Below are 26,231 nucleotides of genomic sequence, written 5' to 3'. Positions count from 1 at the left end.
TGTGTTTCGAATATTTTTGGATTTTGGAATGTTCACATGATCCTTATTGGTGGGGCATTCCTAGTCACAAACAATACTCTTAATTGTTTACAGGAAATACATACTAAAGTATTTAAAGGTGATAGGCCCATTGGGTTGGCAACTTACTCTCAAATGGTTCAGGTTCTGTACTTGTAATTTTTCTGTTTGAGAATGTTTCAAAATAAAAATGTTGTTAAAAATGTAATTTTCTTTTTATTTGCATCTGTTATGACTCAAAAAATGACCAGCTATTATGAAGACTCTACTGTTGAAGATGGATATTTTAACATGGAGTTTCAACAAAATTACTTCTTGAGACAGAGCAGATATGTTTTTTAAATAACGTGATTTTAAGCATATATTTGAACAAAACTAAAACATTTACTATTATGAACATAAAAAAAGATCAGTGAATCAATGTACTCTTCTAGGCTGAATTAAGGTGGATTATCTAAGGTTTCAAAAAAGTTTGGCTGGGGGAAAGTAAGTTTTACAAAACCCATGCCATCCAAAATTAAGATGACATGTAGCAGCAGGAAGTATTCCAATGTCTCATAACCAGTTCTCACAAGCAATGATGTGTATTCTTACTTTAAGAAAGTGTCAAACAAATAGAAAAATCTGGAAGAATTTACTAAGTGTAATAAATTAGAGGTAAATTGTAATAAAAGAATTTATGTCTCATAAAAATATTCACAAGTGGAAGTTTTCTTCTACCAACTTCTCAGAGTCCTTCTAGCCCCCTCTTCACTTCTGAAAAATGTGATTTACCAAAATCTGGTTTACATTTAACTATTCAGGGACACATAACCTGAAAAGAAAGAAATGTCAGATAATACTGACATTGACTCATGCACTTTCTTTGTATCAATCCTTCTTCTGTAAGTAATCAGAATTGGGTCCAAGTGGCATAGAATCAAACATTGTGTATCATGCCAAATACCACTTCCTGTCCAACAAAATTTCATTTTTCTCCAGTAATGAAGAGGTGGACATTCTTCTTGGATTGTAGCATCTGTGCTGCCCGCTCCACACCAACCACGGCAGCTAACCTCTGGGCATCATACTTGGAGTAGAGAACAGTGCAGGTCCACGTGGCCTCTTCTCCTCTGTTGGTGGCTCTCAGCATATTACAGATTTCACTGTAAAAGTGTGGATATGTCGGCAGTTCATAGAAAATCAGGTTCCTGATGCCTTTTATTGTATACCTGTTAGAATTGGAAAGAGAGAGCTATGTCAACTTGAGAAATAAGTTCTAGAAAAACTACCTAGGAGTTGTACAGAGGCATAGTTCATGCTTGTTGCTTCCTGCTAATGGAGAAAAACAGTGGCACAAATAACAGAACAAAAGTTATTCTGAGGTGGCAGCACTTACTTTTATGACAAAGTCATTTTATGACTTTTATTCAAAGTCCTAATATTTGGCTTAAGATAATGATAAAATAAATACACATTTCTTGATCCTACTCTGGGTAGTCTGAGGTATCATGGGAAAGAATAGATCAGGATTTAAAAATCTGTCACAGAAAACTTAAAAAGCAGGCACTTAAAATGGAACATTAGCCTTATTATAATCAGGCAAAAAAGAATGGAGACCAGTCAGACCCAGTACATAAAATAAGCTGTACAAATTGTAAATACACTCCTGTAAGTCTTTTCTTGCCACTCTGGAGACATGTTAACTCCATGGCAGATGTCAAAACCCTGCGCAAGGACCCACTAGGCATCCTGAGAAAGCAATTAGTTTCAACAGCGTATGCATTGCCACCTCTTTCCCGGCTGCACAGTGCTGCCCTGTGGTGGGGGGTGGTGTAGACCCAAGGGACTGACTCACAGTATGGTTCAGTCAGGCTGAGGTCAACCGTTCCCTGTGGGATTCCGTAACAAAAGATTTTATATGTTGACAAGCTTCTCATTTTTCCTGTTAAGTTTCTCTTATACACTGAAGACGTTAGACTCCCTTGGGGATTGTATTTCTTTCACAGAAGATAAGTTTTCCTTGTCTTTCTCCCTCATGGCTCATCCTGATCTCTCTGGAGACCTTCCTTTCCCAAACCATGACTGTGATCTATTATGTGGTTCACTTTTCAACATCCTTTCCGTAAAGAAGGAATTCTAATGGCTAATAAACTTGAATAAACTGTTCTACCTCACTAGTTCTCAAAATAAAAACAACACTGAGTTCTACTTCTGCTTAGAATGTATAAAACTCAAGAGAATATTGCTCCTATACTAATAAGAAAAAGTCAGATAATCTATTATACAAAAATGTTCCTTTTCTTGAGCCCAGAGAGCTACCATCATGAGGCAATCAGGTAACCTGAATTAGGTGGTGAGCTGGTGTATGTTTAATAGTTGGTCCTCAGTGGGAGAAAGGGAGGGTGCTAATTTGAAGGATTTGTCAGTTTCAAGCTACCAATGTCACGCTGCTGACACAGAGACGTGCAACCAGGTCTCAAGAGCCAGTGTGAGCCAGCTTCAGCCCACCATGGACTAAGTTCCAAAGAGTATAGCCCTTCTGAGGAAAAACAGGGCACAGGAACTACTGCACCTTAGGAGGAGCACAGGAGAAAGACGGCCTCTGCCAAAAAAGTGGGTAGTAAGAAAATAGATACGCTTTTAACAAATTCTTAAAGGGCAAGAATAGGCTTGCCTGACTTCAGAACCCCAAGGATCCCTGGATGCTCCTTTAGTTCACATCCACTCAAGAGCTCATTCCAGAGGCCTGCACTGGGAGCCCTGGAGGAAGCAGAAGACCCGAGGGAGATGCCACTGGTGGTAGGGACATGAAAGCCCACCTACTTCCCAGGCCCATTACCGTGAAACCCATGGCAAACACCTGAAGCAGATGGGAAAGAGGGAAGGAACCACCCTGTCCCCTACCCCTAGCTTCAAGCAGGGACAGGCAAGCCACTTCACGGCGGGAGGCGGCTGAGGAGAAGCAAAAGTTGTCTGCCCTTAATGGAAGGACAGTAAACCCCTACCCTTCCATTTTCCCCTACACAAGACTTGCACCCAGTAAAAAGCATTCTGCTCTAGGGGAAGGGGTAAGAAACCTGTTCAGCCCAAGTTCCTGCACTGATACAAACAGAGTTCTGCCACGACTGGGGAAGAAGCTGTATACGCTTCACCACAAAGATCTCTCACAGATAAAAGGTAGAGTCTGGCTGCCACGGAGGTGGCGGGGCAGGAACCCTAAGAAAGCCTCACCCCCAAAGCGTGGAATAAAAAGGGTGGCCAAAAATTGAGCTGGACCAGGAGAACCCCCTCCTCCCGACTTGATGCCTTGCAAGGAGAAACAAGCAAGAGGCCTCCTGTGAGGAGGGGTCCGAGTGTGGAGTGAGACCCTCCTCTGGACTCAGTGTCGAGGCCTTGGTGACAGCTGAGCGATCAGGACACTGAGAAAAACCCGCCAGCACCCGAGAGCCTATACCAAGCCCACTGTTTGCTGGAGGTATTTGAAGTCTGTGGTGTTGGGAAGGTATCTATAAAAATCAAATCCTGACTAGATTGACAGCACCCACACCATTGGCCTACGGAAGGGGTGTGGCCAGACATAAGGATTATTTACCTCAGCCTCTACCTTCCACTGAAAGTTACAGAAGACATAAAAAAGCAAGAAAAAGACATCTAAACAATGAGGTATCATTTTGACTATCACATCAGTAGCAATAATTCAGTCTATGGGGTTTCGGAGAAATAGGTCAATGGAGCATAAATTACTTTGTCTATGAATTCGGGAGAAGATATGGAAAAGATGTGAAGGAGCAAATAAGTGGCAATGCATGACACATTTTTAACTATGTATAGCCTCTGTGCTAACAAGTTTTCCTTTAAAAATCTATCCCAAGAAAATAACTAGGTAAGTAGTTCATCAAAATATATGCATATGGATGTTTTGTGTATTACTATATACAACAGCAGAAAACAGAAAAAAAAAAAAACACTATATGCCACTAAAAGGAAGCTAGCTTAACTAACCAATGTAATACTACGTAGCCATTAAATACAATGTGATGTTTACCTCACACATTACTTTTTAATTACATACGCACACTGACTAAGTGATTTTAGTGATTTGACATCACCAAGAATGAGACAAAGTGACATTACGTGCCTCCTGATGAGATGAGGTAGAAAGTAAGTAATATTCCCTAAGTAGGATTCTTATCAAAAGATATTTATTCTAAATCAGTCGTCCCCAAACTGCTGCACATTGAAATCATCTGGCTGGTTTGTTTTTGTTTTTGTTTTTTTTAATTAATACTTAGGTTTTGTCCCCATCCCAGATACTGCGATTTAATTGGTACTGGGATGCCACCTGGGCATTTGGAATTTTAAAAGCTTCTATTCTAACGTACAGCAAAGTTTGGGAACCACTGATCTAAATAATAAGGGAACAATTAGGTAAATCTAGACTGTGAGACATACTACAGGAAACCAGATTGGACTCTTCAAAAAGATGTCAATGTGATGAAAAAGTAAAAAGGCAAGAGAGTTATTCTGGATGAGGGTTTCTCAGTGTTAACACTGCTGACATTCTGAGACAGTTAATTCTTTGTTGTTGGGGGCTGTCCTGTGAACGAAGGTGTTTAGCAGCATCACTGGTCTCAACCCACTAGAACCACCAGAATAATCCTCCAGTTGTCATAACCAAAAATGTCTCCAGATATTGCCAAATGTCCCTGAGGGAGCAAAATTGTCCCCCAGTTGAGAACTAAACTAGATTAAAGAAACAAAAGCAATAAGTTAACCAAATGCTATGTATGATCCTTAATGAATCCTTTTTGGCCGGAAGGGAAAGGGCTATAATGGTCATTTCAGTGACAACTAGGAAAATCTGAATATAGACTAGATATCGGATGATATTGTTGTAGCAACATCAGGTAGCATGATAGTGGTGCTATGGTTAGATAAAAGAATGTTTTTAGGAGCTACATGCTAAAATATTTAGGGGTAAAGTGTCACTGAAGATTCATGCTACTTTACTTTCAAGTGGTTCAGGAAGAAAAAAGAAGAGATGTGAGTGGGGATAGAGAGAAGATGGGTATGTGCAAATGTGATAAAATGAGAACAGCTGGTGGAATCTGGGGTAAAAGGGTTTATAAATAAACAGATGTTTATTGTTAGTCTCTTAACAATTTTCTTTCACAATGAAATCTTTTCAAATAAAAACCTGGGGGAAGAGAGGATGTGGTAGAGCTATATATAGTAACTTAAAAATATACACAAAAAATCCACGATATACAAATATACAGGCCAAAATGTTAACATCTTTGAATTTTTTTCAGTAAGCACATAAAACATCTCAGACAAAGGAAAAAAAAATCCCTAAAAGAAAAAAAGATCCCCATTTAAGTTTTTTTTTTTTAAAAAAAAAACACCTGTGTGTGCATGCGTGCAGGTGCATACATGCACGCACACATTTTTCATATAAAAAAGATGGAAAAAAATACCAAAAAGAGTATTTATATCACGGCAGTGAGATTTTTAACCTAAAATTTCCAAGTTCTCTACAATAACTGTGTAATACCCTCACAATCAGGAAAAGCAAAACAATAAAACCGTTAAGAGTTATATTAAACACACACACACACACACACACACACACGAAAATCTGTCTCAGTCCCAATGCAACCACAATAGAGACTAAGTATCTCCTGGCAACAGAGAACATGGCCAGGGCCTTTTCCAAGGGGCAGTTAGTGCCAAGTCTCCATAGCCTGAGCACCCCTTCCCCTGCCTTCCTCCTCCCTTACATATGCTTTGTCTTCAGTGACTCCTACAAACACAGCCTAATCACCCTGACAGGACCTTCCAGATGTCTATTTCACCAGCCACTGTTAAAGACAAATGAGGCAACCACAACGAACTTGAAAGGCTGGCTCCTTCCTACGGTCCATAAAGACCAAGTCTACTACTTCTAGAAAAGGGATTCTCATGTAGGGGAAGGGAGTACTCAGAAACTCCCAGCAGCCTTTCCAAACTCCACAAATCCCACCTCCAGTTTCTGACTTGCCTCCTGGTTGAGATACTCCCTACCGTGGAAACCCACTGATAACACACTGGAAAAGAGCTGTGACCCATCGTTGGGAGGGCTATCACGACTAAATGTTCATCTAATTCTAAGATTCTGCTAGTTTAATCTTCCCCAAATAAAACAAATCTTCAGGTTAAAAAATTTTTGCTAACTCAAAAATGAATTCGAATCTTCCTAACACTGCCAGCTGTCATAGAGAATATAAAAACAGAGTCAGATACTACAATATGAAATACATGTACATTTTCTGGCCGGGCACAGTGGCTCATGCCTATAACCCCAACACTTCGGGAGGCTGAGGTGGACAGATCACATGAAGCCAGGAGTTCAAGACCAGCCTGGCCAACATAGCGAAACCTTGTCTACTAAAAATACAAAAATCAGCCAGGCGTGGTGATGCACTTCTGTAATCCCAGCTACTCGGGAGGCTGAGTCACGAGAATTGCTTGAACCCAGGAGGCAGAGGCTGCAGTGAGCCAAGATCACGCCACTGCGCTCCAGCCTGAACAACAGAGTGAGACTGTCTAAAAAAACAAACAACAAACAAACGCACAACCCAGCCCCCCTCCAAAAAGCGTACCTTTTCCAAGGTCAAATTAAAAAAAAACAAATCACAGAGACACTGTACACGAAAACACCCATCATCACCTTGGTGATCTCTCAAGCAAAAAATTCCATAGTTGGAAACTGAGATAATTAGCTGTTACAGAACTCTAAAGCACATTATTTCCATTCATCTTCTGCAAAAGAAACACCAATTAACCTGGCCCAGGGCATAAAGCAAATGGCATATGCTGAGATTTGTCCTTACCGTGACTTTGAGGGCAACACAGCTTGGTAAATAAACAGACAGTATAATACAGGGGACTGTCCTGCTTACAAAGGGCGCCATGCCCTGTCCTTGAAAAGCTGCTGAGATATTTAAGAGCAGTCCTCATCCCAGCTTAATTCACAGTTGCTATAGACAATCACACTGGGAAGTTTTCCAATCCATCCACTTCACTTAAAGGGCTTGCTTTCATTTGTCAAGACGATGGAAAGCTAAGAGCTTTTAAGACCTGATGAGTGCAACTCCCCCAGACACTTTCCAACATGAATGGAAACGACAACTTACTGGAACAGAGCAAATAATGAGGCCAACAAGCAAGCATTCATTAACACTCTTTGGCCAAGCAGCCTTCTCTGGGTAGCCAAGAATGGAGCCTGGGAAACACAAATTTAATCAATCCTCAACTCTCTAAGAGGTCATGCCATGCCAGCTTTGCTATGCCTAGGCAAGCTGCTGGGACTCCTCCCTCCCCATCCTGGTAACAAGAACATTATTTGGGGAGCACCATCCTAATTGTTTTAGCATAAATTAAAAGGTGATGCGATGCCAAAGTGCGTCATCTAATGTGCTCCAAAGCTTGGGAGATTTCTGGCATATCTGTTTGGGATTCTCTGAGAAAATGCACCCATTGTGAGTTAATAAAACAGTAAAGTCAGAACTTAAATCCACTGGACATTACTGTGAAATCAGGATGAGGTAACAGAATATAATTTACATATCTCTGCAGGCAAGGGTTAAGAAAAGCCTCTTCCATACTATGTACCTATGAAAATTGAAAATAAAAATCTAAAAATAAAATAAAAAGGCCTTTTCTATTTATCAACAGAGAGAGACTCAGCAAAACAATAAAATACATGAGCTGTAGGGCCAAAAGGGCCGCCACTATCCTAATTAGAGGGTTTTTTTTTCTTTTTCTTTTTCTTTTTTTTTGAGATGGAGTTTCGCTCTTGTTGCCCAAGCAGGAGTGCAATGGCATCATCTCAGCTAACTGCAACCTCTGTCTCCCAGGTTCAAGCGATTCTCCTGCCTCAGCCTCCCAAGTAGCTGGGATTACAGGCACACGCCACCACGCTCAACTAATTTTTTGCATTTTTAATAGAAATGGGGTTTCACCACGTTAGCCGGGATGGTCTTGAACTCCTGACCACAGGTGATCCGCCTGCCTCGGCCTCCCAAAGTGCTGGGATTATAGGCGTGAGCCACCGCACCTGGCCTGAGTTTTTAAAAAAATAACAAAAAGGCCAATCAACTTATTTTGTCAAAGTCACCTAGTAGGAAAGCTAAGCAAACACTGAAACCCTTCAACATTCAACTTGAGGCCCTTACCCTTCTACCTCCTGCAAATGTCAAGGAGCTCATGGTCCTAGTTCTCCTTGGTAGGGAGTATCTGTGCATACCTCAGGAGCACTGCAAGTGTCTGGAAACTGACATTGTACTCAGCCTCCATCTCCCCAGGAAACACAGCTCTCAATGCTTGTCTGTGCATTGGGGGAAGACAGAGGGAAAAAGTCTAGACAGGGAAAACTCAAGTGAACACAGGAAAGGTCCCTCCCCTTCCCTGTATTCATCGGAGCTGTCCTGTAATGTCCTTCCTGCAGTGTACAACCACAGCTTCACTCCAGGGTTATACACAGGGTATGCTTTGGTTTCTACGTCCTTCTTCAGCAATGCCCATTTTGGGAAAAAACCAACTAACCAACTAAGAAGAGTCTGTCCAGGCCAAAAACTCTCGCTACTTTGTAAGAGTGGGAGAGTGAGGGATGATCTCACAACACCACGAAGCCTGCCATGCATTCAGAGCAGGCCATGATTTGTCCTGCACGTCCCCTGCAGAGAGGAGGCTTGAAACCGGGCACCACTTTACCTTTTGTAGAAATGGAAGCGCTCTGTGAAAAGCAGAAACTGTTTCTCTCCTTGAAGGAAGAAGTGTCTGGCCCTGGAGACACCGGACTTCTGCGTGTACTCGCAGATGTGGGTAAAATTCAGTTCCTCCTTCTTGAAGTAATTTCGAAGACGCACGAAGTCAAAGTAGGAGGGGATATAGATGAGCGTGTGAGACATGACTGCATCACGATACTGCGGCAGAATCTTGTTCACAAAAAAGTTAAACCTGATTTGGAATGGCAAAGGGCAAAGTTAATGTCTAGAGCGAAGCTTATGGTGTCTCTTAACTGTGTGACCCTGGGCAAATCACAATCTCGTGTTAAAAGATTACCTCCCCAGAGGCCAATAGGATTTCCCTCCTCTCAAACAGATTATGTAAGGATAAAACTTGATAAGCACACTAAAAAAGTAAGTGTCAATACTATTCATTGTAAAAAACAGATGTAATACCATTATATCCCAGAGAATTATTCTAGGAGGTACACACCACACTATTCAGTCAGTAGTCAGTCAGTCAGTCAACAAATAATCACTGAACATCTACCATATACCAAGCCCGACTAAGCTTCCTTGGGGTCCCCTAACTAAACACAATGAAGAAAAAGGGGGAAATTTTCCATACAATTGGAAAAATAGTTCTTTCCCTGAGGGGCTTACAATTAACTTGCTGACATGAGACACCTTGTAGCATAAAGCTGTATAATTTTAAAATGGCACCGTCAAGAGTGAAAGAGTCCTGATTTATAGCAATAACCCCACTACTAGTCAGGAGACCTAGGCCAAGTCACTATTTCTCTCTGGGCTTCAGTTTCCTCCTCTGACAAATGACATAATTAAATTAAATTATCTCATCTGATTTGGTAAACAGTAATCAATAAAAGCAAAATGGAATCCAATTCTAGGTTTGGACACCCAAGTCAAATCTCTCTATGTTGTCCCCAGGGGCCTGCTGGGAGCAGTGGTTACCTGGCATCAATCACTGAAGCTAGGTTTTCAGCTTCCATCCTCTGGAAGACATGTGGGAGCTGCACCAGGACATGACTGATAGAGCTTGTCATTGGGACATTCCTCACAGCCACCTGCCAGTAGTCAACGAGAGCGTTAGGTAGACAGCCATCCCCTTCTTGACCAGATGCTATCCCCTCCTTCTACTTTAGGACCCAAACAATAAACAGTGCTCATGAAGACACTGAGGAAACAAGATAAGAACCCACCTGGCCTTGCATGTTGACACAGTACTTGTTGAACACTGAGTTGATCTGGGCATCCTGAAGGGCCCCAAATAGCAGTGTCTGGCGATAGTACTTGGAACAATTATTGAGGCTCCACATCCGCACTCGAGAAAAGTCTACCCCATGTGAGTCCAGGGGTAGCAGGTTCATGTGATTCATCAAATGCTTTGAGTGGAAATAATGATACCATTAGTGTTGATTGAGCATTTACATGTTGGACATTGCTAAACATTTTCCAAGTCTATCAACTCAGTTAAGCCCATGGAGCATGTACTATCATCTCCTAAATTATAATAAGAAAACTGAGGCTCACATGGGTGAGCGACTTGCCCATGGCCAGCCAAACATGCCCAATGAGGAGATAAGCTAAAACTGGCCACCTCCTGGAATTTTAACAAAGGATCAAAATGGTACCTACAGGAATATACCTTTAAAATGAACCTCTGAAATGCCACACTGGTCTCTCTATGGGTCCCTAAGTCCCAGGCTTGGACAAGAAGGGAAATGACATGGAAAACAGAGTTGCTGTCCCTCAATGACCTAGTTCTCAAAACATTGGGAATAGTCGCAGTGTCACCATACCTGCCTTCTCCTCAAATCGAAGAATATAACTCAACTATGCCAAAATGCCTTTTCCATTTTAATTATATTTTCACCTTGTAATATATATTGAAGGATAATGAGTACAATAAATGTATTTCCTACTTTAGAAGTAAGTCCTACCCTTCATTTGTCCCAAACTTCCTGCAAGCTTCAAGACATGGGGTTGTAGAAGGGGTGAGTTCCCATATGCCTTAGAAAAATAAACCTATAGTTCCTCAATAAGGATTGTTCCAAAGCAATTTTTCAATCCTAAAACTGATTAACACTGCAGAGTGTATGGAGAAGGAGAAAAAAATAACAGTACAAATTACATCAGGAAATAAAGACATCCTATATTTCTCTACAAAACAAAATCCCACCTTCAAAAGTCTGCAGCGGGGTTTCCCCATCTTCACTAAAGGCCAAACAAAGGAGCATAAGAAAAAACCACATGTGGGATTATGTTAGGTAAAGATGTTCCCAATGAGGACTCATCCATCCATCAACACGTCCCATCCACCCATCCACCCACCCTAAAGTTAGCAGAAAGAAATTTTAAAGGAAAGAAATCTTTTCTGGAGATTTGAAAATAACTGACAGGAATTATAATCTCTAGATAGTTTAATTATGGACAATCTGTGGGGAGAAAAGGGACAAAAGACTTTTTCAAATTAGAAAATGTGGAATGTGTCCTTGCTTCCAAACAGAGTTCTAATCTGGACTTAAATAATTCTTTAGGACTTAAACCACTGGGTGTCTTATCCCTCTAAACATGAATACTGTTCCACTGAATGTGAATGGCCAGCATTACCAGGACATGCTCCCAGTTCTGCATCAGGTAAATGTCAGCTTGATCAATGATGAGAAGCTCAATAGAAGACAGAAAGTCAAAATCTCTCTTCTTCTCTCCTTCTCCACCAATGATGGTCCTCAAGCCCAGGGGGGAAGCAATGAGAATATCCGAGGAGTAAAACGGGGCATAGAGTCGGATGCTTCTCTGAAGTATTGCCACTCCTACACAAAACAGCCAAGTACACACCAATTCATTAGTCACTACCAAGCCATTACCTTCCACCCTCTCAAAGCAGTCCACCACTTCTATTGCTTCCACATCTCTTATGTTCCTCTTAGCATGTAACTGTGCTCAACTGCTTTAATTATTAAAACATAAGAACAAGAGAAATCTTTCCCTTGCATCTATAGTCCCTTCTAGCTTCTACCTTCTCTTCCTTTCCATCACCATCAAACTGCTCCAGAGAATTGTCTCTACTTTCAAATCTCTCCTTCACTTCTCACTCCACTGCAATCTGGCCTCTGATTCCTCAGGACTCCAGAGAAATGACTCTTGCTAAGGTCCTCACAGTCCTCAGTCACCAACAGGATGAACACTTTTGAGAGCTTCTTATGAGGAATGTACAAATGGCACAGAATGTACAAACAGTTGCCTTGCAATGTTCTTTTCCTTGCTAATCATTTCCATGACTTCAACGCTCACTTTTGCTTCTATCACTGACCTGGCCCTTGTCTATCCTTCCAGATCCAAAGAACTCTTCTTCCACAAACTGGTGGATTCACTTGTCAGCTCTGCTCTCATGCTGCATAAAGCTTTGGGTAAACTGACTCACTGATCGTGGCTTTAACGTCACCTTCACACAAATGTGCATTTCCAGCCCTTATCTTTTTCCTGAGCTCCAGAACAATATACTAACTGCTTGCTGGACAGTCATATATGTTCCAAACAAAACATGGGCTCTCATCTCCTATGCTTTACATTCCACCATACCGAAGCCTGTGTGAATCACAGGTCATTCCAAGCTTAGTCACCCTGAGGCCTCTGCAACAGGCAGTTTCCTGTCTGAAATGTTTTCTTCCACTCAGTTACCTCCCTTTGAAACTGGCTAAATCCTGCATAGGTTTCCACCTAATACGGATGACACCTCCACCACAACATCTTCCCTAACCACCCTGCCCCCATTTTGGGTAAGGGGTTTGCTTTAAATGCTCCAAGAACAACCACTGCACATGTATCCTGCACTGCCTGCTCCCTGTTGTAGGCTGGATTTCCTTAGCAATAGGAACTATAACTTTTATTTCTATATTTATTCGTATATTCTCAAGAGTGCCTGGCACACTGTAAATACTCAATAAGTATTTGTGAATGACCATATGCGACTAATGAACATTTTCTCAAGAACTGTACTCTAGAAAGGTATAACCAACCAAAGTCAATGGGAGCTGAATGAGAGACAAGCAAAAACGTGAAAATGTGGGTGGAAGTCATGTGTGGAGATTATTCAGGGTAGGCATTATGTAGCAGACAGGAGAAAGTCCACCTTTATGTAGAGACAGTCAGTTTATTCAGCCTCCCCAGAATGACCCCATCAGCCCCATCACTTCCAACATCCTACAGCACCCCTTGTAGCATCTATCTGCTACCAGCTATGGGTGTGCTTACACACTTCTGTTATACACTTGTTATAAATTTCTGTTATTAATGTATATGTGCCTTTCATATGTGGCCTCAGAGATCCTCCCCACTCCACTGGCCTAATATCCACCCCATTAGCCAAGAAAAGACTCTCCCAAGGCAAATAACATGTCTCAAAGGCACACTGGTTCTGTTAAGAGGCGCAGCGAGTGATCCACTGGGAAAATGTCTAATTCCAGCTTCTGGTCTCCAGCTATGCAGACCTTCACACTTTAGGTCTCAAAGTAGATAAGGAAGAATTACCAATCCTGAAGTGGTCATCAATATTGCCCACAAACACGGCTTCATAATCCTCAGGCCTCTTCAAGTTGGGTGGTCTCTCCTCGGGATCTGATCCATATTCTCCCTGAAACCTCTTTTTGTTGCTCACAATGATTTTCTTCTTGCTGTCACCCTCGAGGAGGCTGATGAAGAGCTGCACCACCCGCAAAGCAGCTTCCCGGAATGGCACCACTATCAGTACCTGTGCAGAGAGCAACAGCAGCCTTAGTAGGGGCAAGAGGAAGGAACCAGATCTTGAGGTGAACCTGCTGAGGAAGTGGAGCTAAAAAGCTCCATGTAGAGCAGTGGCTCCCAGCCCAGGAAACATACTTATGTTACCCCCTTTGCACAGGGCCTGGCTCAACACCAGAAACTGAGCACGTTTCATAACCCCAGCACCATGACCTGCGGACTTTAGACCCGTGAATCCATGCGTCTCTGCTTGAGACATTTCTCAAGCAGAATTTGGAAATATCTTTTACAATAAGCCAATACCTCTAACAGATACGTCTACTAGTAAAAACTCAAGGACATAAACACATGAGCTCTTTGAGGGAAAGAAGTGTTACTCCATTTCTGTGTCTCCCACAGCATTTAGTGCAATATTTTTATCCTTAAGACACAGTGAATAAATACATGCCAAATAAATAAATGGAACAAGTAGAGAAGAAATAAAGCAGGTAAGAAAAAGGATTAACACATCATCACATTTTCAGTGCATTCTCTAGTACAGTCTTTCAGAAATGACAATAAAGCATTTCTAAAAAAAAAAATGACCACAATTAATGGGAAAAACAGGACTCAGCTTTCTAAGCATATTCAAAAATATTTAAAGTTACTGTTGAGAATAAAAACCAAAGATGCTTAATAAATGATTAATTTCTAATTTCCTATTGTAAACAACATAATGGACATAACCCCAGTTAAACCACATAATTCACCAAATTATAATATGTTTCATAGATAATCTGCCTCTTATTCTTCTATGTAATTCTAAAAGGAAACAAATAACCTTATAACCCTGATGTTCAAGCCCCAAGGAGTGCAGTGGACTTAGCTTGATACAGTACAGAAATGGTGGACCAGGATTTAAGAGGACCGGGTTATTGTTCCAGCAGTGACACTAAGTAAGCATCAGGGCTTTGGTTTCCCCCGCTATTAAACAAGGGAGTTTGACTAAAAAATCTCCAAAAGCCACATTAGTATCAAAATTCTAGGATTCTATTAAACTCAATGAGAAAATTATAAAAAGATGAGGCTCTTCAATACAGAGAGATGCAGTTCAGGGCAGGGGGACAAGTCCTGGTTCTATAACATCATGAATAATGTAGACATAATTGAAAGCCATTTCCTGTTAAGGCCTCAAATCCACTAGAGCTTAGACTTATGAATATAAACTCATCACTTTAAGCAGCAAAAACTTTACAGTGGCAAATATAAATTTTTGTTTTCAAAGGTTGTCATATGTATGTGGCTTAATGAAGAGAATCCATGGTTCTTGTCTCATCTCTGCTACTCTTTCCCTGGTTCTCTTTAGCAAGGCCCTCTACGAACTTCTACAAATTTGGGGCTGTCCACACCTGTAATACGGAGGGATTGGATAAAAGGCTCATTAAGGTCCCATCCAGCTCTGACAACCACAAAGAAGAGATTTATAATGGAGTTTTATTTATATACTCTGGGTTTATCTTTAAGGAAAGTGTCACGAAGTGCCTCCTTCTCACAAGTTTCCAGCTACATCCACTGTCAGAAACAGCCCACTAAACTGCTGCAGTGATGCTCTGACACTACCTGGCCTACTTACTATGCTCACATTTGGGCTCATTCATGATGCCAATTATTAAAACACCCAAGTTCCTGCTAAGTGTCAGGCACCTCTATGGCAGTGCCTTGCAGCCTCCTTCTCGAGAGCAAAGCCTTCCTGCTGCACTCACCTTGGGCCTTGTTAACCCTTGGTCTCTAAAGTCATCATCATCACCCACTCCAAACTTCTGGCTTCGGTGTCTGCTATTGTTGCCAAGCACCTGGGCATTGGCTTTGAGGACGTGATTTATCACATGCAGGCAATACACATGGCGGATCTCTTCCCCGTTCTTCAGGGCAGTGCTTTCTGGGTAGAACAGGTCCCGGTAAGAATTCATAATTAAGAAGAGTTCTTTCTGGAGGGGGGTGAATGGGCTGCTTGATTTTTGGGGACCAGATAGGAACGGGCTGTTGGTCTTAGTCCAGGTGGATTCCAGAGGCTTCTGGAGATGAAGTGACTTTAAGTCAATATCCTTTGGGGGTTTAAATGTTTCCAACTTCTGAAACTTAGAGGAAAAGACAAGCTGGCCCAGGATAGGCCACTAGGGGAGAAACAGATCAAGGGCTAAATTAGAAATGAATAACAGTAAATTACATTCACATAATAATATATTTAGCAAATGTTTTCATTATTTATAGATCATCCTCATTTAATCCTCACAACAGCCCTGCAAGGTAGTTACCATGATACTCACGTTATAGTTTAGGAAACGCTGAGGTTTATACAGAGGTTGTATGATACAGACAAAGTTTACACAGAAGAAAAGAAGCTGAGGGCTAGACCCCAAGGTTTCTGACTTCAAATCTGAGCTCTTCACCCTATCAGTTGTCCCACACTGTTCTGTGGAATACATTCTGGGAAGAGTCAACATTCATTCTAGAAACAAAGGGGTCCCATAGTCAAATACCCTTGATAAACATCACAAAACTTAATTCCTCTGAGGGAGATTCACAATGTCCATTAGATACTAAAGGTGTTGACAAATTCCATGACAAGAAATCTGTCCATTTTGTTTAAATCCTAAGAAATACTATTTTCTATTTTGTGGGATACAAGTTTAAGAATTTTTGCATTATAGCTAAATTGCTGATCTAAAAATAGGACAATCTCAGCAATAAAAAGAAATAAATTACTGACAGCTGAAATAACTTGGATGAATCTCCAGGGAATTATGCTGAGTGGAAAAAAAAACCAATCTCAAAAGGTTACATGCTGTATGAGTCATTTAACATTTTTTAAATGACAAAATTATAGAAATGGAGACCAGATTAGCAGTTATCAGGGCTTAGAAATGGGGGTGGGGTAGGGCGTAGAGGGAGGTAGATGTGGTTATAAAAGGGCAGCAAGGATCCATATTTTGCAGGAAATGTTCTACATCTTGATGGCAGGGGTAGATACAGGAACCTACGCATGATACAATTGTATATAACTAAATACAGGCACAAGCATACGCAGTTGAACAGGAGTAAAACCAGATCTGAGTAAGACTGGTAGATTGTATCAATGTCAGTTTCCTGGCTGTGACATTATACCACCATTCTACAAGATTTCACTATTGAGGAAAATTGGGCCAAGGGTACAAGATGTCTTTGTATGATTTCTTACAATGGCATGTATATCTATAATTATTTCCTCAATAAAAATTTCAATTAAAAAAGGATGACTAACTCTGATGAATGGTATCAATGGTGGGAACAAAGAAGTAAAAACTGCCCAGTGTCTGGGTAATTTATTTGTGGACCTACCTCCAATAATTTCAAACAAATCAACAATAATAGTACCTACTGTTTTAATGAACACCGTTTTGCTGAACACTATGTATTAGTAAACTATTCTATTTTGAAATAGGTATTATGATCCCCCTCTAGCAGACTAGAATAGTGAATAGCAAAAAAGCACATTAACTTGCCTTTGGTCAAAATGCGACAGCTCCTTGAAGATGTTGGTCTCCAAATCCACTCTTACCCATCATTATATATTATCTGGCACCCACACTCCAGCTTCTTGGTGCTTTTTCTGGCTACACCTGTGCCCCACTAGGCTCTTCTAGCCTTCCTATGCCCTGCTTCCCTAGCAAGTCATCTACCACAGGTGTATATCATACATTGTGGGAGGCTACTAAAACCCAAGACCACTGTTTTATTTAGAGTTTTCTCTATTTCTGACCAGGATGACCAAGCAACACTTACTTTAAGCTCGTGGGTGGTTTTGGGATTTGTGGCAACAGCCTGAATTTCTTTTTCTTTCAGTTCTTTGTTCACATGTTGAAGAAATGGATCTAATTCAGAAATAAAAAATGTCAGCACACTATGCAACTATAGAGGGGTTTTCTGGTCTTCCCCTGTGAAAGACATGTTGATCTTCATTGTGTTAACTCATCCTTTTCTCCATTGCCTTTCCCCATCCTGTAGCCAAGTCCAGAGCTTAAAAATTTCTGAAAGGTTCATCTTCCTAAAACATTTATCTAATTATATTACTTCCCAGCTTGAAAACCTTTGAAGAAACTTCTCAGCCCAAAATTCAGAGCACTTTAGGATATACCTCCAACCTGCATCTTCAGTGTCATTTCTGGACTATATGGCCCTCAAATTCTTCTGCCTCTGTGCATTTCCTTCTTTCAACCAAAAGTTCCAGCCTCTCCTTCACTGAGGCTGGATTTGGATAATATCCAAATGTTATCAATTTAATGTTACCCACTGAATCACAATAAATACTTCCCAGGCTTACTGTGTTAGGCACAACGTTGGCTCCCTTTGTTCCCTACAGAGTCATCACTTTCTCTAGTCTCCTGCCCTGCCCAGCCCACCCATTCCAACACATATATATATATATATATATATATACACACATGTCTTATCTAGCAGATTCCAAGGTCTCTAAGAACCTTGTCTGATTGATCTTGCATTGGGACACATAGAAATGATCAATACTCCACAGAATTGAACAAATGATCCACATGATAGCATCTGCACTCCAAGTAATCTTTAGTATTCTGAGCTAGCCACCCAACCTTCTCTCCCAGTCCCACTCACAAGAAACAGAACAAAGTTAAATGACCCATTCAAGCATCCAAACAGTAAAATTTCAAACGAAAAGCATCTTGTATTAAATATCTAAGAGTGAACAACAGGACATAAGAATTCTAGATGCTAATATATCTGTATGGGCAAAACCACCACAGAAATTATGGGACAGTCAAGCTTCCTAATGTTTCCTCCAAAGTTTCTAAGTTTTAATCGTTCAGAAGGGAGTTTGTATTAAAATCTCCAAATTCTACCTGTCACTTCTCCTGCAAAATAACCAACAGAACTAAATGAGTCAAATAAGGATTAAAATTTCTGTTTCATTAAAGGTAAAGCTGGGTTGAAGAATGGCAATGAGATCAATGAAGGCAATCAGGATACAGAACAAGACCAACCTGACTTGCCCACCTAGACACTGGCTGAGAAACTGGACTTGAGACAGCAGGAACCCATCAAACCCTGACATAGGCACGTCTTGTCCACATGACTGCCATTTGGTCACAGGAGTGGTCAAGAGTCTGTGAGAGGCAGGAGACACAGGGTAGGGCTTTTTGGCTTTTGAGGGTCTCCCTGTAATAAAGACCACTCAGATTAGCCACCCCTGGGTCTTGCAAATCTGAAAAATTACTGCTCCAAAACAGAACAGCAAGTGAGGGGTAGAGGAAGTATTTTTCCTCTTTTTCTTTCTCTTTCCCTGCTTGGGGAGAAAATCAGAAATCTTCCCCTGACCCCAATAATGAAAATGTGAGGCCTGGGAAGCTGACCTTCCCTACCATCATTCTTAAGTTGTTTGTTCTCCTAAACATCCCCTCCAACCCCTAAACACTGAGTAACCCTTGAGAAACACAAAATATCTTTTAGAAGTATTTTTCCCAGCTCTAGATATAGCCACCAAACTGTTTTTATTGCTGTTTGTTCCAATAATAGATTCAATGTGTATTAGTACACAAATTCCATACTAAGCACCTGGTGAATTCAAGTAACACACACTGCGCTATGACCTTGAGATGCTTTCAAAGAAGAGTTGTCTCCACTTTCCTCTTCCAGAAAATTGGTTTCCAGACTGAACAGTGACTCGTGTTTTGCGTCTGTGAACTCTTCGGGGGATGCTTGTGATGTGCCCGGTGGCCTTTCCCCATCTTCTTTTCCCTCAGGGTCAGCAGATAAAGGTACATCTGCAGTTTTGAGAAACATTTTCTCAAATTATTTACTCACAAATTATACTTCTGTTGACAAAATTTATTTCCTTAGGCTATACCAACAATAATGTTCATTGATACTATTTATATTTAGGTAAATTCAGGTAGAAAACATCGATTTCAAAATTAAGCCTAATCATCAATGCATGATGTGGGATGGTGGGTTTTATGTCTCAGTTTGGCTGGGACACAGTGCCCAGATATCTCGCCAAACATTATTTTGGATGTTTCTGCGAGGATGTTTTTGGATGAGCATTTTATTTTTTATTTATATATTGAGACAGGGTCTGGCTCTGTCACCCGGGCTGGAGTGCAGTGGCATCATCTTGGCTCACTGCAACCTCCAACTCCTGGACTCAAGTGATCGTCCCACCTCAGCCTCCCAAGTAGCTGGAACTACAGGCCCGCACCACCATTCCTGGCTAATTTTTGTATTTTTCTGTAGAGATGGGGTTTCGCTATGTTGGCCAGGCTTGTCTCGAACTCCTAAGCTCAATCGATCTGCCTGCCTCAGCCTCCCAAAGTGCTGGGATTACAGGCGTGAGCCAGATCTCTTTCTCATATACACACATATCCTATTGGTTCTGTTTCTCTGGAGAATTCTGATTAATATACCCAGTTCTAGTTCTAGGAACTTATTCTAAAATAATAACTAGACATAGTGCACTAAGATGTACATGAGAGGATGTTCAAGGCAGTGCTGATTATGATAAATAACTGGGGGAAAAAAGGTCTATCAATGGGGTACAATCATATTTTTACAATGGAATACTATGTAATTAAGAAGCTAATGTGAATCCACAGTTACAGATATAGGAAGTTACAGAAATGTATAAGGCCATTATACAGATACACATAAATTTGTATACATACTCACATATATAATCATAAAAATATAGTCTGAAAGGTTATATACAATGCTAAAGGTGTTTATCTCTGGGTAGCAGGGATAGTGGGTAACTATGCTACCCTCTTAAATGTTTACAGTAAATATATATTATTTTTATAATGATAAAAAATATTTTCAATTTTAAAAATCCAAAAAAGCAAAGAAAAATAGAAACAAAACAAATTCCTAAGTGTAAGTCAATGAATTTTTATCTCAGTAAAACTGATCAGTTAAAATACCTGGAATGATATATAACACCAGAAGGTATAGAAAAAAATAAGTCTGTAAGAAAAATAGGCATGAAAATAATAAGATGTAAAAAGTCACCCAGATATATTCAGACAATGGAATGCTATTCCAGCAACTAAAAGTAATAAGCAACTAATACATGCACAACACAGATAAATTAGAAAAACATGAGAAGCAAAAATAGCTAGACATAAAAGGAGTCATACTGTATGATTCAATTTATATGAATTTCTAGAACAGGCAAAACTAATCTACAGTGACAGAAGGCAGGTCAGTGGCTACCTGATGCCAAGGGTAGGGAACTGATTGCAAAAGGACAAGAAAAATTTCTGGAGGTAATGGAAATGTTCTGTATCTTGATTTGGATATATACCTTTATCAAAACCCATCAGACTGCATATTTAAATTGGATACATTTTACTGTATGTAAATGATACCTCAATGAAGGTGATTTTGAAGTTGAAGAAAAAAGTCACCTTGAAGTCTGAGTGAGACAGAGTCCCTGAAGCCTTCCCTAGTTTACGCTGGCAGTGTTCAACCACTCTGCGTCTCTTCAACACCTTACATCTAGCTGTTCCATGCAATCGCAAATCTACTGTTTGAAAATTTTTATATGTTTTTATGTCTATCTTCCATCAAACTTGGTCTCCCTAAGGGAAGAACAGTAACCTCTTCAATAAATTCAGACAGTCACAAAGAGAGAACTGTGTTCTCCTTCCTCTGTATTAGGAGGTCTTTCACTAGTACTGGTGTAGTCCCTGAAATGACAAGCAAAAATGTTATTTCTGCATAGCTGTGCTAAGAAGGTTCTGTGTTTCCATCAGATTCTCAAAGATATAATCAAACCTAACAAGGTTAAATCCCTGGTTTGGATTCACATCCTTTCATCCAACTCACACAGTTTACAAGGTACCATGCCCGTGAGGTGAACTGCCTATAGTTCTGGCAAAGATGATGAGCCTATATTAAAGACACTTACTCTCTGGACTTTCAGTAGCCTCTGCAGCCATCTCTTCTTCCACACTGACATCGCTACCACCACCTTCATCGTTCATTTCTGCATCATCTACAATACTGTCTTCCTCTTCCTCCTCTTCATCCTCCTCTTCTTCCTCAGAAACATTTTTTAATGTAGCAAGTAGTTTGTGGTAGCCAGAAACTTGTTCTGGCTCACTCTCTGATTCACTTTCAGAATCTGAAGAATCTGAACTCTCTGACTAAAAAGAAAAGGAGAATTTTAAGAACAAAAACTGTATTGTTCTCATTGTTACCCTAAAACTATCATCAAGCCAACATCTATTCAATGAAGCCCAAATTCAAATTTACTTAAAATTGCTAATCTAGCTATGATTCTAGAAGCTCTTCATATTCTCCAAACTGCTACTGCTCACTTTTAAAACATAAAACTTCAGGTTATGAGATTAATTTATGTCCCAGGCATCAGGCCACAGGTTTAACAGAACAACAGGACAATTACAAAACAACAAAAGAAAACAGGTTTTTCTTCTTTTTTAGTTTATTTTAATATGATAGGCCCTTTGTTCATTTTGCACTGTATTTGTGATTCCTTTATGCTAACCAAAAAAGATATTCCCTCCTAGGATTCACTAAGAACCCTCTGGTAAGCCTCTGTAACAGGGCCTAATAGGCTAGTCTCCTGGGACAATTTCAAACTGTAGCTTCTGTATTAGACATCACAATGGCATTTTTATAGACATCTTCATTTAAAATTAAGTAATATTGCCAAAATAATAGTTTGCATCTGAAATCAAAAGAAACAGAAATGTAATCAAGCTTTATTATTAGATATAATCGTAGTGGCAACAACCCAAAACCAACTATTAAAAAGAAGGTATAAAGCATTACCAGTTGACAAATCTGTGGTTTTGCTTCCTTTCTGGAAACCCTAAAAAGAAACAGGCAATGTTACACTCTAACTACTAGTATGTAGAAATTAGGAAAAGGTCAAATGAGACATTAAATGAAAAAGGCAGAATATAACATTATAAATACATTTTAGATATAGTCATGCAAAAATTACACATGCACTTGGGCAGGGCTTCCAAGAATATGGTTAATAACTGACAAATGAAAAGTTTAACGAGGTCACATGACAAACACTAGAGTTACACATGGCTCTCATCCAAAAGAAGGATACAACTTGGCTAAATAAAAGATCTCGGGGTTCATCTTTTTCTAGCAAATTTCTTAATTAGAATGTCCCTCTAAGCTGGGAGTGGTGGCTCATATCTGGAATCCCAGCACTTTAGGAGGCCAAGGTGGGAGAATCACTTGAGCCCAGGAGTTTGAGACCAACTTGGGTAACATACTGAGACCTCATCTTTACAAAAAATAAGAAAAATTAGCCCGGTGTTGTGCTGTGCACCTTTAGTCTCAGCTACCAGGAAGGCTGAGGCAGGAGGACTGCTTGAGCCCAGGAGGTGGTGGCTGCAGTGAGCCAGGATTGCAGCACTGGATTCCAGCCTAGGCAACGAAGTGAGACCCTGTCTCGAAAAAAAAAAGGAAAAAAAATAAAAAAAGAATGTCCCTAACTGATAATAAAGCAGCCCGAAGTAGTGGGATGAGCACTGAGATCATAACTGCACCTACACATTTCTAGAGAAACCACAACTACTAATAGACTTATTTCCTTATTGTAATTGCATAGATCAGTGATGTCCCAACAAATTCTTTAAAAACACAGAAAACATATAATGTGACCCTAACAATTTATTGTATATTTTCAAATGGATAGAAGAGTCGATTTTCAATGTTCCCAAAGCAAAGAAATGATGTTTGAGATGATGAATATGGTAATTACCTGGATTTGATTATTACACATTGGGTACATGTATTGGTATCAAAATATCACACTGTATCCCACAAATATGTACAATCATTTTATGTAAGTTAAAAATAATTATAAAAACAGGCCAAGCGCGGTGGTTCATGCCTGTAATCCCAGCACTTTGGGAGGCCGAGGCGGGCAGATGACCTGAGGTCAATAGTTCGAGACCACCCTGGCCAACATGGTGAAACCCCGTCCGTACTGAAAATACAAAAAATTGATCGGGTGTGGTGGCAGGCGCCTGTAATCCCAGCTACACGGGAAGCTGAGGCAGGAGAATCGCTTAAGCCCGGGAGACGGAGGTTGCAGTGAGCTGAGATCGCGCCACTGCACGCCAGCCTGGGCGACAAAGCGAGACTCCGTCTAAAAAAAAAAAATATATATATATATATATATCTCTCCACAAAAAATTCCTAGAAGATCTCTGACCACACAAAAATCCGGCCCCATAGCCGGGCGCGGTGGCTCACGTCCGTAATCCCAGCACTTTGGGAAGCCGAGGTGGGTGGATCACCTGAGGTCGGGAGTTCAAGACCAGCCTGGCCAACAAGGTGAAACCCCATCCCTACTAAAAATACAAAAAAAATTAGCCGGGCGTGGTGGCCGGCGCGTGTAATCCCAGCTACACGGGAGGCTGAGGCAGAAAAATCGCTTGAGCCCGGGAGGCAGAAGTTGCGTGAGCCAAGATCGCGCCACTGCACTCCAGCCTGGGCGACAGAGCGAAACACTGTCTCAAAAAAAAAAAAAAAAAAAAAAAAATCCGCCCCCAAACAACGGGCGTGTCTCTTAGCATGAAATTACGGGCTCAACAAAAAGGCCCGTGAAGCACTCCATCTCCCAGCGGGATGGCGCCAGAATCTCCCCGGCCGAGCACGGCGGGAGCCAGGGAAGCGTGGGAAAAGGCCGGAGCAGCACTATCCGGGAGGCCAGAGGACCAAACCCGAGGATACGACCCTGGCGACTGGGGAACCCTGTCACGCCCCTTCAGACCTGTCATAGAAGGGATGTTCCTCGCCGAAATCTCGAAGATGTTTCTTCTGCTTTTTAGTTAGGGTGTTGAGTAGCTGGCTCTGGCTCCGGCTCCCGCGTTTGCCCATAGCGACAATGTCAAGTTTGCCCACTTGGAAGAGTCGCGTTTTTCACCAGGAAGCTGTCCAGTCAACACTAGCACGTGGGCTCCCTGATGGCGCTTTACGGCGAAAGCAAGGTGCCATAAAGCAGATCCGCTTTACGTCGCGCTCGTGCGACAGGCTTAGAACATCCGGTTCCCGATTCTGCCCCCTACCGCAGCACTTTGAAAGTACGGGCGTTGGTTCCCATATGTTCTCAGAGCCCCAGAACGTGGGCAGCTGGGCTTCCCGCGTTGCTTGGGTCGGAGGCATGAGCTTTGTGCTTGTGTTTTGGTTATGGAAATCAGTCTGTGTAAATGTGTAGTACCGGAGATAGCCGAATGCAGTGACTTTACAGTATACTGCAATAAAAATATCAATCCACATTTAAAGGTGCATGAACATCTCATTTCATCACCACAACAGTGTACAGATAGGTCTTGTTAATAAGCCTGGTGTTGCAGATGAGGAAACTGATGCTTAGACAAGATAACACGCTAACGGCCGGGCGCGGTGGCTCAAGCCTGTAATCTCAGCACTTTGGGAGGCTGAGGCGAGTGGATCACCTGAGGTCAGGAGTTGGAGACCAGCATGTCCAAACATGGTGAAACCCCGTTTCTACTAAATGTACAAAAATTAGCCGGGTGTGGTAGCGGGTGCATGTAATCCCAGCTACTCAGGAGGCGAGGCAGGAGAATTGCTTGAACCCGAGGCGGAGGTTGCAATGAACCGAGATCACGCCACTGCACTCCAGCCTACTCCAGCCTGGGCGACAAGAGCGAGACTCCTTCTCAAAAAATAAATAAATAAAATAAATAATAACACGCTAGCGAGAGAAGAACCTTATATTGATACAACCACATGCTTTTACCCATTAGTATCAATCATGGGGCCCACAAGTGTGTGATTCCCACACTCACCCTACTCTCGCGTTTTCTGCAAGTATTGGAAGAGTCCCTGGAAACAAATCTGTTCCAGCATTCCTCATTTAACAGCGGCAGAAACACAGCTAGAGAGGTAAAGCGACTTTGCTGAAATCACCCCAATCAATGCTAGAAAAGGCTGTGAAACCCAATCCAGTGTCTCATAACTGAACTCGGACAAAAGGGGATGGAAAAGCCTTTGAAGGTAAAGGAACCATCTTACATTTTGATCATGCTGGTTGTTACGCCTTGTATACAATAAGAAAAGTTAAACTGTACAGTTAAAGTGAGTGAATTTTAATGTATGTAAATAACACCTAAATAAACAGGAAAAAGCAAAAATATAGAAGTAGACTCACTATTCTAGGGATCTGCAAAGTGTGCAGGGCTGCTTGAGACCACAGGATAAAGATGGTGCGACCCTTTTCCTAATAGTAACTTATGATACCATGTTCTATAGAAACGGAGTGCTTAAATCATAAGCCGCAGAATTCACTTGAATATTTAAGGTAAAACAGGAGCATCCAACAGCTCTGCTATTGGAGTGCTACTGTGGGAAATTTGGATTTTCCCTGATACTATGTCACACCATATAAGTTGTAATAAAACTATTAGAATGTGATTCTTGTCAGTTCTAGTGACCATCTACTATTCTTAATTAGATTCGGAGAGGCTGGGGTGCGGAAGGGAGGGCAGGGCCAGAGAATATGAGGAACACATGCAAACAGAGTGGGTGGTGCCCAGCAGCTGGGACAGCCAAGGAACCCATAAATAGCCATTTGTCTTCTATCTAATTTCCAGATAAAAGGTACAGTCACTTAGGTCAACAAAAGCCTGTTTACAAGATGTC

The 26,231-nt window shown here is 41.2% G+C and overlaps 1 protein-coding gene across 1 annotated transcript; it reads right to left on the bottom strand.

Moving 5' to 3' along the window:
• Positions 1-283: 283 nt before the first annotated feature.
• Positions 284-24,538, bottom strand: UTP25 (UTP25 small subunit processome component). The gene is given in 12 exon segments (NM_001261254.2): positions 284-1,229; positions 8,755-9,000; positions 9,741-9,853; positions 9,989-10,171; positions 11,400-11,602; positions 13,320-13,539; positions 15,272-15,682; positions 17,331-17,419; positions 19,166-19,339; positions 21,481-21,718; positions 22,368-22,407; positions 24,340-24,538. Coding segments are annotated over 12 exon segments (2,268 nt in total). The 5' UTR covers positions 24,447-24,538; the 3' UTR covers positions 284-985.
• Positions 24,539-26,231: the final 1,693 nt, after the last annotated feature.

This window comes from Macaca mulatta, chromosome 1, assembly GCF_049350105.2.
Source record: "Macaca mulatta isolate MMU2019108-1 chromosome 1, T2T-MMU8v2.0, whole genome shotgun sequence".
NCBI classification, from domain to species: Eukaryota; Metazoa; Chordata; class Mammalia; order Primates; family Cercopithecidae; genus Macaca; species Macaca mulatta.
The sequence above is the reverse complement of the archived record's forward strand: the minus strand, read 5'-3'. Positions and strand labels throughout refer to the sequence as shown.